General features: G+C 44.7%; 1 protein-coding gene across 1 annotated transcript in view; it reads left to right on the top strand.

Moving 5' to 3' along the window:
* The first annotated feature begins 8,477 nt into the window (after positions 1-8,477).
* The window catches only part of Dcdc2 (doublecortin domain containing 2), a 169,695-nt gene continuing 162,311 nt past the window's right edge, over positions 8,478-15,861 (top strand). The window contains exons 1-3 of the mRNA XM_021641386.2: positions 8,478-8,578; positions 9,313-9,672; positions 13,197-13,251. Coding sequence (XP_021497061.1) covers positions 9,380-9,672; positions 13,197-13,251 — 348 coding nt within the window. The 5' untranslated portion in view covers positions 8,478-8,578; positions 9,313-9,379. The remainder of the gene's footprint in view (positions 8,579-9,312; positions 9,673-13,196; positions 13,252-15,861) is intronic.

The raw sequence follows: 15,861 nt of genomic DNA on the forward strand, positions 1-15,861 counted from the left end.
GCTCCACTTTCCTGGGTATGTTAGATCAACTGATGCCACGAGCAGGGCATATAACAAGGCACAGGAGCTAGTTTATATGGGGCAGTGAAGAAGGTCTTCCTGATGAGGTAAACAGGGCTCAGCTCAGACAAAGGACAAGAAAGCTCTAGTTAAACAGAAGACTGTCATTTGAGCCTTGTCCACAGAGAAAACAATATTTCTGTGGTAAGGACCTGGATGAAAATAAACAAAAGAGTATCCCTTAGTCTGACTATCAGACTATTGAAACAGCGGTCCCCAAAGAAATGGGAATTTCCCCAGGAACTCTATGCTGGGAGAAGGAAAAGGCACCAGAAATTCCAGGAACTTATCTTCCAGGAAGACATTTTACACAGTTCTAATAACCTTGTCACATCTACCTTACAGGATGGGACTGAACCAGTGATGGGCAGTGGTGGGTGGGACCATGCTTGACCAGGACTATCCAGATGTGCATATCTTTGCCTTTCTTTTAAACTCCCTAGAGACACAGAAGATTGGCTAGGTGTAGGGTGTCACTAGATCTGTTATTCCTCTTTCCAACATGGCTACATTGAATACATATCCCCTTTTGCTTTTCACTATTCATTTGGCTCTCTTAATTGGCTTGTTGAGGACTGATTATACTCCCAAGTTGGATAACAGTATCGTGTATCCTAATCTACCTCTGAGAGCTTGTTCCCAATAATGCAAGAAACAACATTTCACATCAACCCTGCTCTGTTCATCCAGATGTTACACTGGAGCCCACCTTGAGTCACACTCCCCATGAGTGACTGTCTCCTGCGATTTCATTTAAGGGGCTCCTACTTGGATTGCTCTTAAGGCACAGTCATCTCTCCAGGTCACCACACATTCTAATGGGACCGCTGGGCATATGCTTCACAGAGTTTCTAAAGCTGCTCCTTGGGGAAGCATGCTTCAGGGAAATCCCAGCCTAGATGCAGAAGCATAGGGGAGAGCACAGTGGGAAGCACAGGTCTTCCATTCCCAGGAACTCCGGAATCCAGGGAGTTATCTCCAGCAGGTAAGAAATAGCACAGGTATGTTGCCAAGCTCTGAAAGAGCAGGAATTGTTTCCCCAAGATGGCCACGGAACCCAGGAACTCTGGAACCCCCCTGAGGTCTGGGTTTCCCTTTCCTCAGAGGGGATGTTGATCACCCTGAGCCAGGGCTCCTCTCTGAAGCCTTAGCCACTTTTTCAATTTTCAAAGTCCTTGCTCTGTCATCTGAGCACTGTTCTCTTTTCATCACTCAGTCACAGGCCTCTCTCTTCTCTGTCTCCAGGACAGGCCTGGCTCGGAGACCATGTGCCTTCTCTCACTGGGGCTCAAACTCATTTCACTTCTATGTTTTCACTACAATCACATCAGGTCTAATATTTTTAATTAATTAAGTTTAGGACCTTCTAGACCAACTATTTTTCATTTATCTCTGAGTTTAAACCAGTGTAAGGACAGCGACAGAGGAGGAGGGAGGTGCAAGTTTAGACAAACGGACTCTAGATTATTTGGCTGCATAGAAGAGATGAGGGTAATATTTCTTAGAGCCAGCCACGGGGGTACAGCCCAAGGCTTCATGCATGCTGTGTTTCTGAACTATCCCCCTATCCTATTAGAGATCAGCATTTCCAAGGTGGCTGACTATTAGAGGCAGCCTAGTACACTGATGAAGAGTTTATCTATTACCAGGACTGACTTGTTTAACTCGACAAAAGGCATCAGGTTCTGTCAGAAACAGCAACCATTACCCATGGGTATCTGAGAATTACAGTTTGGGGCTAGAGCTATAATTCACTTGGTAGAACGCTTGCATCTTCTGAGTGAGGCCCTGGGTTTTAGTTTGGGACTAGCAAGATGGCACAGCCATAAGAGAGCTTGCTGCACTTCAGAGGACCAGGGCTTGGTTCCCAGCATCTGTGTCAGGTGTTTCACAACTGCCTGTGACTGCAGATCCATGAGATCCAATGTTCTCTTCTAGCCTCTGGAAATACTCATGCACGAACGCACACACATACACACACACAAATAAAAAATCAATTAAGAAAAGCAGAAGTTTAAAAGTTCAGAGACTGAGATGTGAGGAGCAGCTGTGACACTCTGTAAGGGCTAGTTGGGAATTGGCTCCACATTTCATCCATGTTTCTATTATCTTGCATAAACATTAAAATCCTAGCTTAGTGGCTGAGGACTTGCTGTGTGTGTGTGTGTGTGTGTGTATGTGTATGTGTGTGGCCCAAGGTTGACCCCCAGCACTAAACAAAACAATTTCTCAATCTTGGGCAGGAGAGCTTATTCTGTGTGGTTGATCTCATCTGCACACAGCTAGGCATATTCTATCTGAAGCCAAACTATTACTTTTAACAAACAAAAACCCAGTAGTCATGAGTCCTTGACTCAAAAACAAAAACAACCCCCTCCTTCAAAAAACCTTTCTGGTTGCTGAATGTTTATTTGCCTGAAACTATAATTTGTGGCATAAGAACACTTTCCAGCTTATTTTCTTAATTTTTATAATATATTATCTGTTCATTCACAAAATGATTATTAGTCCCTTACTGTGCTAGGCATTGGAAAGATGCATGAATAAAACAGACACAACCCTTTCCCTTAGGAAGTGTACACAGGTATACAGTTATGTGAAGATTTATAATTACACCTGTCATTATGCAAAGGCATAACTGCACTTAGTGAAACAATGGAGGAACAATATATAATAATACAAGGGGTTACTCATCCTGATCTGGGGAGTAGCACAGAAATTATTTTCTAGGGTGATGATATTAAAGTAGAGGCTTGACACATTAGTTGGAGGGAACCAGATAAATGGAGATTGGGAGAAGATGGGTGTCAGAAAGCACAGCCAAAGGTGATTAAAGGAAGTGGAGAGGCAAGCTTTGGGTTTGGAGAGGCATGGGGAGGGCTTGGGAGGGAAGAGAGGATGAGGTAGCAGGACAGTGTATTCCAGGTTGATGATACAAGCTTTTACCCTAGAGAAAGGAAAGCATCTTAGGAGGGTTTTGTTGTTTTCTGAGACAGGGTCTCATTATGCAGATAAAGGCCTCAAACTCAAAGCAATTCACTGCCTCAGCCTCCTAAGTGCTGGGATTAAAGGCTTGTGCCACCACGTGGCATCATCATCAGAATTTTTTTTTTTTTTTTTTTTGGTGCTTTTATTTTTTATTTATTTATTTATTTTTCAATGCAGTTTATTCAGGAACATTGAACAATCCTCGGACCCCGGGGAAAGCCAGCCCACAGCTTAAATAGCCTCTGGGTAGCCAACCCCAGCGTGCCACGGGGGCAATGCAGATAGGTCCACATACATGGAAGCAAGCCAGATCCTCGGCCTTAGCCAAATGTGGAGTTGTTCGTGACAGAGAGCACTCACCATCGGGAAGGTGGAAGGCGGAAACCAGCTCCATCTTTAAGGCATAGCATTCTCTACAGTTCCCCCTTTTTGTTTTAGACGCATCAGGCAAGAGTAGAGGTCTGATCTCTGATATTAGAAATAAATTGGGACTTTGTACAGATGTTCATTTAGGTGTCATCCACCCAAAGAGCATCAGACCCGTCCAATACCTTTTTCTCAGAGGCGGGACCTGGGGAATCAACCCGCATGCAATCAGACATGCTCTTCTCTGGGTCGAAAGCGGCTGACCCTGAGTGCAGTGCTTAGCCTCGCATCCTGAGCGTATCATTTTAGCTTTTTATGGTATCCAACCATGCTTGGGGAGAATGTCCTGCTTCAATGGCTGTAAAGGCCTGAATGATCATGGCTGCATCACACTGTTGTGAGACTCTAATCTTGCATATATACCACAGGCAAACCAAGGAGACCAACACCAGAAGGCCTGCTAACACTCCCATGCCCGCCCATTCCTTCAGATGATTCATGGCTGCAGCAATCCATGTTGATAATCCTGTGGCTAGTCCTGCGTCCACTCCGGTAGAATTTACTGTGACAATGGCCACTCTCAGCTGCTCATCATCATCAGAATTTTTTTTTATTTTTTTATTTTTTATTTTTTTTTATCAGTTACATTTTATTAACTCTGTATCCCAGCCGTGTCCCGATCCCTCATTCCCTCCCAGTCCCTCCCTCCCTCCCTCATCTCCACTTGCCCCTTTCCAAGTCCACTGATAGGGGGGACCTCCTCCCCATTCATCTGATCCTGTTTTATCAGGTATCTTCAGGACTGGCTGCAAAGCCCTCCTCTGTGGCCTAACAGGACTGCTCCTCCCTTCGGGGGTGGGGAGACCAAAGAGCCAGTCATTGAGTTTCTGTTAGAAATAGTCCCTGTTCCCCTCACTTTGGGAAACCAATTGGTTACTGAGCTACCACAGGCTACATCTGAGTGGAGGTTCTAGGTTATATCCATACATGGTCCTTGGTTGGGTCTTTTCTGAGACTGACATTCATCATCAGAATTTTAAGCTAGAAGTGGGGAAGGAATACATTTGTTTTCCAGCAGTCTTTCAGAATGGCTGGTGGAGGAGAATGGAAAGATGAGAAACGAAACTGGAAATAGGGCCACTTTTTTAGGGGAAGAGTTCTTGTTTTTGGTAAGTAGAAGTGGGATGGAATAAGGGATCGTATGAGTGCTTAAGAGGTGGGTTTCGTAAATCTTGGTGGCTGAAGAACACTTACAAATGCATGCTGTGGGTTTGGTTGCATTGTGCCAGCAGAAAAACACAATAGAAACCACTTGAGGTGTCCAGAGTCTGGTAGTACTTTTAGTGCACAGCAAAACTTATTTAAATATCTTTTGGACCATCTTGTTCATCTTCAGTATTTTTTACACACTTAATGAGAAGCTAGAAAGAAACTCCCTCTGTCTTTCTATCCGTGCTCTCACACACTGCAGGGTCCTTCTGCAGTGGGCAACTTCTCATTCTGCTTCAGGGTTTATCTGACCTTTCTGTCTTCTTAAACCACTTTTTAAATATTTTTTTTTTCACTATTGGGGTTTCACCTCACAAAGAACTTCAATACCAATTCAGCAAGAAGAGAGAGGCTGGGATACACGGGCTTTAATTTTGTGTTGTAGTTGCCTGTTTCTCTGAGGCCATTAAATATATAAAGAAGTGAATATTCATGTTTCAGCTTTGAGCAAATGAGTAGGGGAAGTCCACTTACAGAGAAAGGAAAAGTCTTAGAGTATTGTTGTGAAGAGACACTGTCACTACCACAACTCTTATACAGGCAAACTCTTAATTGGGGCTGGTTTACAGTTCAGAGGGTTAGTCCATTATCATCATGACAGGAAGCCTGGTGGCATGCAGGCAGACATGGTGCTGGAGAAAGAGCAGAGCATTCTACATCTGGATGGGTAGGCAGACTGGTAGACTGGCCAGGCTTGTGCTTCTGAGCCCTCAAAGGCCACCCACTAGTGACACACTTTCTCCAACAAGGCCACACCTCCTAATAGTGCCATCCCTATGGGCCTGTGTGTGGGCCATTTGTATTCAAAGGAACAGAGGAAAAGAGGGTGTTGTAAGAAAATGTGTGGTGATTTCTCATTGCTTTGTCCCAATACCTTATAAGCAAATTAATGGGGGAGGGTTTTATATTATTCTTGGGGAGACTACAATCCATCTTGGCAAGACATGGTGGCAAGTGAACCCAAGGTAGCAGGAGCATGTAGCGGCAGCTCCTGGCCCCACAACTCAAAAAGCAGGACAAAGAGAAAGGGAGATTCTCCTGTTTGCCTTTTTATTTAGTTTAGGGGGCTGAAAATGAAGGTAAGCTTTTATCCTATGGCTCCATGATAAGAGTGTACTCAAGAGATAAATCCTGGCCAGAGATACCATCATGAAAGGCATGACTTAGCACACTGGTGACAAGTGACCCACACCCAGAAGGACCATGGTCTTTATTTAGTGCTTCGTGGCTGCCTTTGGGAAGCTCTTAAGTTTTGAGCAGGGAGCATGTTTTCATTCTGCCTGGGGCTGGTATGGGCAGCAAGGAGCTTTATGCTGTTGGAGGTCTTCGTCAGCTGACTTGTCACAGCTGCTTTCCCCACAGACCTTCCAGCTGTGTATTCCCAGAACCGGAATTTACTCTGTATTATTCTATTCTCTTTGACCCTTTGAAAGCTGCCAATTTTCAAAGTACCATTGGGGTTTATTATCTTAATTAAGATGTTTCTGTGGCTGCTGAAAAGCAGTTGGTAGAGTGCTTGCCACGCACGAAGCTCCTGGGTTTGATCCCCAGCACCTCATGCATAAGCAGGGCACACATGCCATTCTAGTATCCAGCAGATTGAGGCAGGAGGACCAGAGGCTCAAGATGATCCTCTCTGCTGCATAGCAAGTTTGAGGCTAGCCTGGGCCATATGAGATTTTTCTCAACAAACAAACAAACAAACAAACAAACAAAAAACAAACAACCCAAACCAAATGAAACCACAATTGTTCTGTCTCATATTGTAATCCCCACATGTTCACGATTCATATTGTTATGTCAGAATGGTTAAGAAAATTCTATAGTAGGGCAGATTGAGTTTGAAGCCCTGTGTGTAAGTTACTTCATGTAAATTGCCTCAGTTTCTCTGAAAATTTTTTCCTACATCTGGAGATAACTGTGAGTGTTAAATTAGATAATGTGTATAAAGTACCTTACACAGTGCTTGGTACATTCTTAAGTGTGTCATACACAGTTTGAAAATTTATTTTTACTGAAACATGATGAACTAGGAACACCTGCTGTTATTGGCTGTTGTTTTTTGTTATTTTCTCATCTATGTGACCAAAGACCAAACAAGAAAAAAGTGAAATGTGGAGAGATTTATTTTCACTGTTTGAGGGCCCACAGTCCATCATGCTAGGGACCACAGTGGCATGCAGTTGCATGGCATCGGCAGGAGCTGATGGTGGCTGCTTGCTTACCCACTATGTGTCTCAGGAAACAGAGACTGGAGAGAGTCTGTAAACCTCAGGCCCTACCTCTTAAGGGGTTCCACAGTCACCCCAAATACTCCACTGGCTGGGGACCAAGTCTTCAAACACATGAGCCTATGGGGGCATATTCTGTTCAAAAGGCAATGCGTACATTTGTAAAGACTTAGCAGGAGTAAGAACAGTGGTTTGGTTCACTTCAGAAGAATTATCTATATCTGTAATTTTATTTGCCCCTCCTTCACCCAGTCTGGATAGGACAAATCATCTGTATTGAGTTGATTTTTGCAGCTAACCTGAAACTGGATGTGTAACCGTCTGCCTTGAACTCACAGAGATCCGCTGCTTCTTCTTTTCTTTTCTTTTTTTATTGTGCACACTTAAGAAAATTAATTACAGTTTATTCACTTTATATCCCAACTGTAGCCTCCTCTCTCATCCCCTCCCAATCCCACCTTCCCTCCCTCATCTCCTCCCATGCCCCTCCCCAAGTCCACTGATAGGGGAGGTCCTCCTCCTCTTCCATCTGATCCTAGCCTATCAGGTCTCATCAGGACTGGCTACGTTCTCTGTGGCCTGATAAGGCTGCTCCCCTATCAGGGAGAGGTGATCAAAGAGCCAACCACTGAGTTCATGTCAGAGACAGTCCCTGTTCCCATTACTGGGGCACCCACTTGGAAACTGAGCTGCCATGGGCTACATCTGTGCAGGGGTTCTAGGTTATCTCCATACATAGTCCTTGGTTGGAGTATCAGTCTCAGAAAAGATCCCTGTGTCCAGATTTTTTTTTTCCCTCTCTCCTGTGGAGCTCCTGTCCTGTACCCTGTAGGGTATCAAAGCAGAGGCTGAGACTCATAACCAAACATTGGGCAGAGTGCAGGGAACCTTAGAAAAGAATGGGGAGACAGAGAGACCTGAAGGGGACAGGAGCTTCCACTTTTAATGTTGGTGTTAAAGACATGTGTCAGCACTGCTGGCCCTTCAGAGGTTCTTGTTGGTTTGCTTGTTTTAGTGTTTTTCTGGACAGGGTTTTACTTTGTTCCAGGCTGGCCTGGAACTTGTGGCTAATCCTCCTGCCTTCTGCTTTCCCAGTGCTAAGGTTATAGGCATGCTCCACCACCTGTGGCTTTATGGAAGTTCTTGATTAAAATCTCGATTCCATCTGGACTCCTGATCTAACAATTTACACAGCCAGCATGGAGGCAAGCTCGTGGCCACAGCAAGACTTCTTGTAAACACTCCCTTTAATCATTTGTCACATAGTAGGCACTGAAAATACTGTAGGGTATCACCTACCTAGCTGTGTGCCAGTCTCCAAGCACCGCCCTGGCATAGCACCGGCATGGTAACTTCGTTCCCACGTTATGACTTTGATGCCAGGGAAACTCAAGGGAACCAGGCGCGCTCCAGTCCTAGTTCACAGGCTAGTTCTCCGCGCGAGGCTGCAGTTGCTATGGAAACGGCGAGAAAAAAAAACAAACTGGGCTCCCCGCGGGCCGAGGCAGGCCCTCAGAAGACACTAACGGTGGCGGCGGGAGGACCGGTGCTAGAGACGCGCGGCCGCCTAGGGTTCACAGCGGTGCCAGCCCCAGCGCCTGCAACCCGCCCCGCCCCCACCTGAGTCCCACCCCCAACCCCTCCCCCACTGCCCGCGAGTGTCGGTAGGTACCACCGCGAAGGGCCCACCAGAGCCTCGCCACTGGGCGGCGCTGGCCAGAGCGGAGCGCCGGGGTCTCGGACTCAGGAGTCTTATCTCTGTGCAGATTAGTTTATTGACATTAATGTAGTTTGGCTATAACCGAGACCGGCCTAGAACTTCCTAGGTAGTTCAGGCTAACCTTGAACTCGAGGCAATCCTCCAGTCCCAGCCGCTCTAATTCTAGCATGATAGCTGTGTGCCACTGCGCCCGAACTTCTCAATGCATTTTTAAGTATTTCGCTTTCCTCAAAGGAAAATCCCGACAACTTTAGTCGGGATCTTAATGGCTTTTTTTTTCCGGGGGGTGGGGGGTCGCGAATGCGAGCTGGTGGGATTAGAGGTGCAAGACAAGGGAAGGAAAAATGAAGCTGTTGGGAGAAACAACGCGGATGTGATGATGATAGGCACCGAATCTCGCCATGTTAATAATGTGCGCTTGAGTTCGCGTGCGTGTGTGCGCGCTTGAGTGCGCGCGCGTCCGCCACTGTCCCTCCTGTCCCAGCTCGCGCAGGGGTTTAAAGCCCGAGCCGTGCGAGTTCCCAGGCAGCACACCTGGATGCTGCGGGGGGGAGACAGGTGTGCGAACCTGCGAGCGCTGATTGGCCGTCCCTGCCGCGCCTTACTTGAACAGCTACCAGCTGTCCCCGCTCAGCTGGTCCTTCTCCCCCTGCGGGTGACTTTCCTTGTCCCTTGCAGGAGGCGGTCCACGAGCTGGTGTTGCAGGCCTTTGGAGGGCTAGCGGGTCCGGCGTCCCGCGGGGAAGATGAACGGGCCCAGCGCCAGGTCCAGCCACCTGTCGCAGCCGGTGGTGAAGAGTGTGCTGGTGTACCGCAACGGGGATCCCTTCTTCGCCGGGCGCCGCGTCGTCATTCACGAGAAGAAGGTGTCCAGCTTCGATGTCTTCCTCAAGGAAGTGACGGGCGGCGTGCAGGCACCCTTTGGGGCGGTTAGGAACATCTACACCCCGAGGACCGGCCACCGCATCCGGAAGCTGGATCAGATCAAGAGCGGGGGCAACTACGTGGCCGGGGGCCAGGAAGCTTTCAAGAAACTCAAGTGAGTTTGTGTGTCCCTGCGCTCCAGGGTGTGGCGGATAGGGGGCAACCTCCAGATGGGTCCAGCAAGGAGCTGGCAGTTGCAGGAGAGTTGGAACTGGAGGAGGAATTTAATTCCAGTAGCAGGAGGTGCAGATTTTAAATGAGTGGCTAAACAATGTATAAACAACAGGATGATTTTGTTATTTTGAGACACTGTACCGCTGCCTGAAACTTGCTAGATCAGTCTGGCAGTCCTCCTGCCTCAGCCTCCCAAGTGTGGGATTACACAGCTTTATTTTATTTATTTTATCAAAGCCCATCCATTTAGCTTAAAAAAATTCTTACGAATAAATTCCAAGGACCGGATGCTCTGTTATGACTTCCCTCTTCATTGTTTGCATTCCTTCACTGCAAGCAGAGTGCACACAGACAGGCGCTATGCCTTCTTCCTGTATCCCAGGTGTTTGTGCTAGTCCCAATGCTTGGAAAAGTCCAGACTTGTGTCTGTGCACATGTCTGTCTCTAGGACCTGCAGGCCACCTTCCTGATAAGGAGCTTCCTCGCAGTCATTTTCTGTGAATTAGCAGCAGAGTCTAAGGTCCTTGGATTGACTTGACTTTGAGGACTTCCAACCTGCACACTGATAATTCTAACGCACACCGTAAAAGGACTCACACAGTAAGAAAAGTACGTGAAGTTTATGTGGGAGTTGGGAGCCAAGAGCTGTCAGGAGCGGACAGGATAGTTAAACTCTTACATTCAATGAGTGTTTTAAGGCTTTACTGATGTATACTTTGGTAAATCCACCCAAGTGATTCCCAGAGTTGTGACCATCAGTACAAATCCATTTTACAACATTTTGATCACTCTCCTAAATATACCCACACATTCCAACTTTAAATCTTCCTGAAGGCATGAGCCAACTACTAATCTATTTCCTGTGTCTACAGCACTTTCATGGGCATGTATCAGGGCCACTGTTTTCCATGATATGGATCTAACGATTTTCCTTCATCCATTGAGCAATTGGTGGATGCTTGGGTTGTTCACTTGGGGGCCATCATGAAGAAAGTTTCTGTGACCGTTTACCACTTTTCATTTCTCTTGGTCGTATCTACCAATGGAATTGTGGACTCATAGATAACCCTATTGCTTTACAATTGAACATTTTAATTTGAATTTATCTCAGGCCCCAGAGAGCAAAAAGTTAAAACAAATATTTACTACAAATTTGTTCTCTGTGATTATTTTCTAATTGTATGGAGGAATTTTCATGTGACTCTCCAGCGTTAATTTTCGCTTCTAATTCACACATAAGCACACAAAACCTGAGTTTGTTATTGGGGTCCCGTGGTTAGTTTTCAGTGCTGACACTGGTGTTCAAGCAGCAGTTAGTCTATGTTTATAGTGAGAGATACTAGTAATAGTTAAGTGCTGCACATGTTTGAAGCTTGGTGTTATACTGACAGAACAAAAGGGAGTATGAAGAGTGTCGAGGACCACTCATGGGCTTTCACTTTGAGCCAACATATGAAGCCAGCAAAGTACTTGTCAAAAAGAGACTATCAGTTTTCTGCTGGGATGTCTTATACTTTGACATTTCTAACATTCTTGACACCATCCCTAAAATTCAGGTAGGTTTCAAACCTTGCTTTTACAGCACTTTTAGGGGTATTTTTCTCAAAAAAATTTTTTTTTGGGGGGTGAGATGGATCAGTGTTGTGTTGTAAGCCACGTGACAAGTTTGACCCCCAGAACCCATGTAAAGGTGGGAGGAGAGAACCCCCCTCCAGAATTGTTCTCCAACCCCCACCTGTGAGCTGCAGCTCGTGCATGACCAAGCACACACATGCAGGTGCATGCTCGTAAGCTTGCGCACACACACACACACACACACACACACACACAGACATACACACATACACACACAGACATACACACAGACATACACACATACACACACACATACACACATACATACACACATACACACACACACATACACATACACATACACACACACCCTTTAAAACTTTTCTCATACATTTTTGGAGTTGTCTTATCTCTACTAACCTGTTAGGTCTGGGACATTTAGACTGTAAAACAGGAGACCTTCTCCTGTACACAACAGAATATTTTATTTTCTCAATAGAAATACCTCCAGGAAGTTCACACACACACAAAAACAAAACAAAACAAAACCATTTCATTGCTGAGATCAGTTGTTCACACTGTCTCACACCATTGCTATTTGGGTAGGGAAATGCAGTTTAATTTCCATATCAATTAACTATCATTCTATCCAACAAACCCAAACACTATTAGCCAATAGCGAACATAGCCAAAGTTAACACATACACTTGTGGTAACAATTTATTGCATTTATTATTGTCTGTGTGCATATGTTACAGGGGGAGGGTGGCAGTCACAGGACAGCTTTGGGGAGTCAGTTCTTTCTTTCCACTCTATAGTAACAGGGATAGAACTCAGGCTTGACGGAAGGTGGCTTTACCATCTGAATAAACTTTTTTTTTTTTTTTTAACAACTTGTCTGCTATGGTAGTTAAGATAGTTGAGTCTTTCATTGTGGTTATAAATTAGAAGCTAGATTTATAGTTTTATATTAAAATAATTACTTAGAATTTTTATCTATAAGACAATTTCAGAAGCATTTAACTAGATCTAGATCACACTGATGGACTAATCCCCTGTTTATAAAAATAACACGTTTTTGCTGATCCAGTACATAAACCACCCTACATGGCTGGGCATTTCAGTGTCACTGGGAAACCTACCCAGTCTCCCCCAGGTCTTACTCTGACTCCCATCTTGTTTTTCTAAGGTTTTCAACCATTTCCTTTGACTAACATTTGTTATTAATGGGAAAATAGAATTTATGGGATTCACAGAGTGGAGTTACATTACACACTAGAGCGTAAGTCAGCTGGCAGAGTACTTGCCTGCCCTGGGTTTTCGCACCACAAAAAGCAGCTGTGGTGGCATATGCCTGCAATCCCAGTTCTAGAGAGGTAGAAGCAAGAGGATCAGAAACTCAAGGCTACTCTTGACAACACAGTGGGTTCAGGCCTAGTTTTCTGTATATAAAACCTTGTCTCTAAAAAAGGAAAAAGAATGGAAGAGAGAGGGAGAGGGGAAGAGGGGGAAGGCACAGGAAATCAGTGGTAGGGAGAGAGACAAGGATACAGAGAAGGAGGGGGAGAGGAAGAAGACAAGGGAGAGGGAGAGAGGAAGGGGAAGAGGGAGAGGGAGAGTCCAGAGTGAGAAATTACTGTTGAGGGAGAAATGCTTCCTAACTAAAGTGTGTATTTACATGACTTCAATTCTCTTGGTGTTTAGACAGATGCTTCAGCTCTAGTTGGTAAGGTTGTGTGAATGATAGTCTCACAACTCTAGTACCTGCTGATTTCTGCTTTAGACTTATGCATGTCCTGTGACTGGCTCTACTTTTTAATAATGCTTAAACATTTTATGTAACTGACTTCAAACCTGTAAAAGCAGCCCTTACATTTTTTCCCCTTCTAGTTACTTGGACATAGGAGAAATCAAGAAAAGACCAATGGAAGCTGTTAATACTGAGGTAATACAAATTCTATTTTGAAGGTTTCAATTAAAACTTGTAGTTGTTGTTGCTTATAGTATGTCTTACATACTCCACTGGTAAGATATGAGTTCTCAAAAAGTATGTAAGGCCACCACATATTTTAAGGAAAAGATGGTCCTTTCTTTGCTAGACTATTTGCAGAAGTGAAGAGATATGTCTCAAGGCATGCAGGATTGGGTGAAACATTCTCTTATTTTCTTGTTTTCTAACTGAGACCCATCCAAGTCTCTCTGTTCACTGTGAGAAGATTTTGAGTAATGCTGGATAAATCTCTGTTCTAAGTCCATAAGGAATTCTCCCTACCTCCTGACAGCTTACCTGTTGGAAACAGCCAGGATCATACTTGCAGCCTGAGGCTTTCCAAAGAGACAAGCAGTTGCCATATTGGACTTAGTTTCGGTTTCTTTGAGTCAGGGTCTCTCTACATAAAGTCCTAGCTGTTCTGAAACTCACCTTGCAGACCAGACTGACTTGAAACTCACATAAATCTTCTTGCCTCTGCCTCCTAATTGCTGGAATTAAAGGTGTGTGCCACCATGCCTGGCTCAAAAATCTGTTTTCTTTTCTTCTTGTGTTAAGGATTAAACCTAAGGCCTTACATATGTTGTATTTTTTTTTAACTTTTATTAGTTAAACTTGGCCTTACATATGTTAAGCAAGTACTCTGCTATGGAGTTAACTCTCTGTGTCTGTCTGTCTATCTATCTATCTATCTATCTATCTATCTATCTATCTATCTATCTATCATGTTGGTGATAGGATCTTGCTAAACTTATACAGCCTTAGCTGCTGTGTTGTTTGAAAGCCACATCCAACTTGTATTAACCTCCTATTGTGCATAGTCAGCAGACACTTGCACGGAAGTTGGAGGTGAGCCTTGTGAACCAGATAAGCAGAGCACCTTATACCAAGTTGCTTCTGAAAGTCTGGTGGAACTTCTAGTAATTCTATAGCATGTATTTCTTAGTTTGTGGCGAAAAAACCAAACCAAATCAAACCAACCACCCAACCAAACAAACAAAAACTGAGATGACAGCCTGAAGCTCTCCAGTGAGGCAGGAAAAGATGTAGACCAGACTGGACTTCGTCTACTCTTCCCACTTATGGTCCTCAGAGCCAGTACTGCTCAGATAGAAAAGCAGTTCTTCCCACTCTAAGTCCAGACCCCTGAGAGACTGTTTACTGCAAATCACTTTCTCTCTCATTCTATGCAAGCATACAACAAGGTTAACTAGACCCCTCCAAGAAAGTCTCATAAGAGTAAAAACTCTAGTGCAGTTTTGAAAAGTGTGGGGTTACATTCATTATTCAACAAATGTTTACTGAGTGGCTTCTGAAAGAGGTGCTATTTCAAGATCTTGTTTACAGGAATATTTTCTCTATTTTGTTTTTCAATGTACGTCCCATTAACTATCTAAGAAAGTGATGGGCTTTAAAGCTTAAAGCAGACTAATAGTATCCATTTTTTTCTGGTTGTATTTATATTATAATTAACTTGTTAATAGCTATACTGAGCGGAAATAAAGAATAGATTAGTGGGTTAGTTGTAGACATGGATCTGCCCACGCCTGTTTGAAATAGGCCACCATGGGAGCGATTGGTGCTGGAGCATGGTGTCTGCTGTTGAGTTAGAGACATGGGACTTCCTGGCAGCGTGTGCTCCAGCCTCCGTCCTGAAGGGGTCGACCCTTGTAAAGGAGAGCACGTGTGCAGCAGGGCTTTTGAGAGTAACTTTTCCGTGCTGCATGCGATGCTGCAAACCTGTGATCCTAGCACAACAGAAGGATCAGAATTCAAAGTAATCCTCAGCTGCAGGGTGAGATGGAGGCCAGCTGGGGCTATATGAGAGCCCATCTCATAAAAGCAGTATTAAAGTTAAAATCAAAACAAACTAACAAACAAAACCAAAATACTATAATCATCTGTAACTCCAGTTCCAGGGAATCCAATTTCTTCTTCTATTTTCTGTAGAAACCACACACACACACACACACACACACACACACACACACACACTCTTCACTTGCATACATGCAGGCAAAATAATCATGCACATAAATAAATCTAAACAAAAGGAAATATAACTTTTAAAAATTAATTATAGTTTTACTTTGTATCCCAGCTGTAGCCCCCTCCTTCATCCCCTCCCAATCCTACCCTCACTCCCTAATGTCCTACCAAACCCCTCACCAAGACCACTGATAGGGGAGGTCCTTCTCCCCTTCCATCTGACCCTAGCTTATCAGGTCTCATCAGGACTGGCTACGTTCTCTATGGCCTGATAAGGCTGCTCCCCTATCAGGGAGAGGTGATCAAAGAGCCAACCACTGAGTTCATGTCAGAGACAGTCCCTGTTCCCATTACTGGGGAACCCACTTGGAAACTGAGCTGCCATGGGCTACATCTGTGCAAGGGTTCTATGTTATCTTCATGCATGGTCCTTGGTTGGAGTATCAGTCTCAGAAAAGATCCCTGTGCCCAGATTTTTTTGGTTCTGTTGCTCTCCTTGTGGAGCTCCAGTTCCCTCTAGGTCATACTAACTCCTCCTCCTTTCATATGATTCCCTGTACTCTGCCCAAGGTTTGG

Source organism: Meriones unguiculatus, chromosome 19 (genome assembly GCF_030254825.1).
Source record: "Meriones unguiculatus strain TT.TT164.6M chromosome 19, Bangor_MerUng_6.1, whole genome shotgun sequence".
NCBI lineage: Eukaryota > Metazoa > Chordata > Mammalia > Rodentia > Muridae > Meriones > Meriones unguiculatus.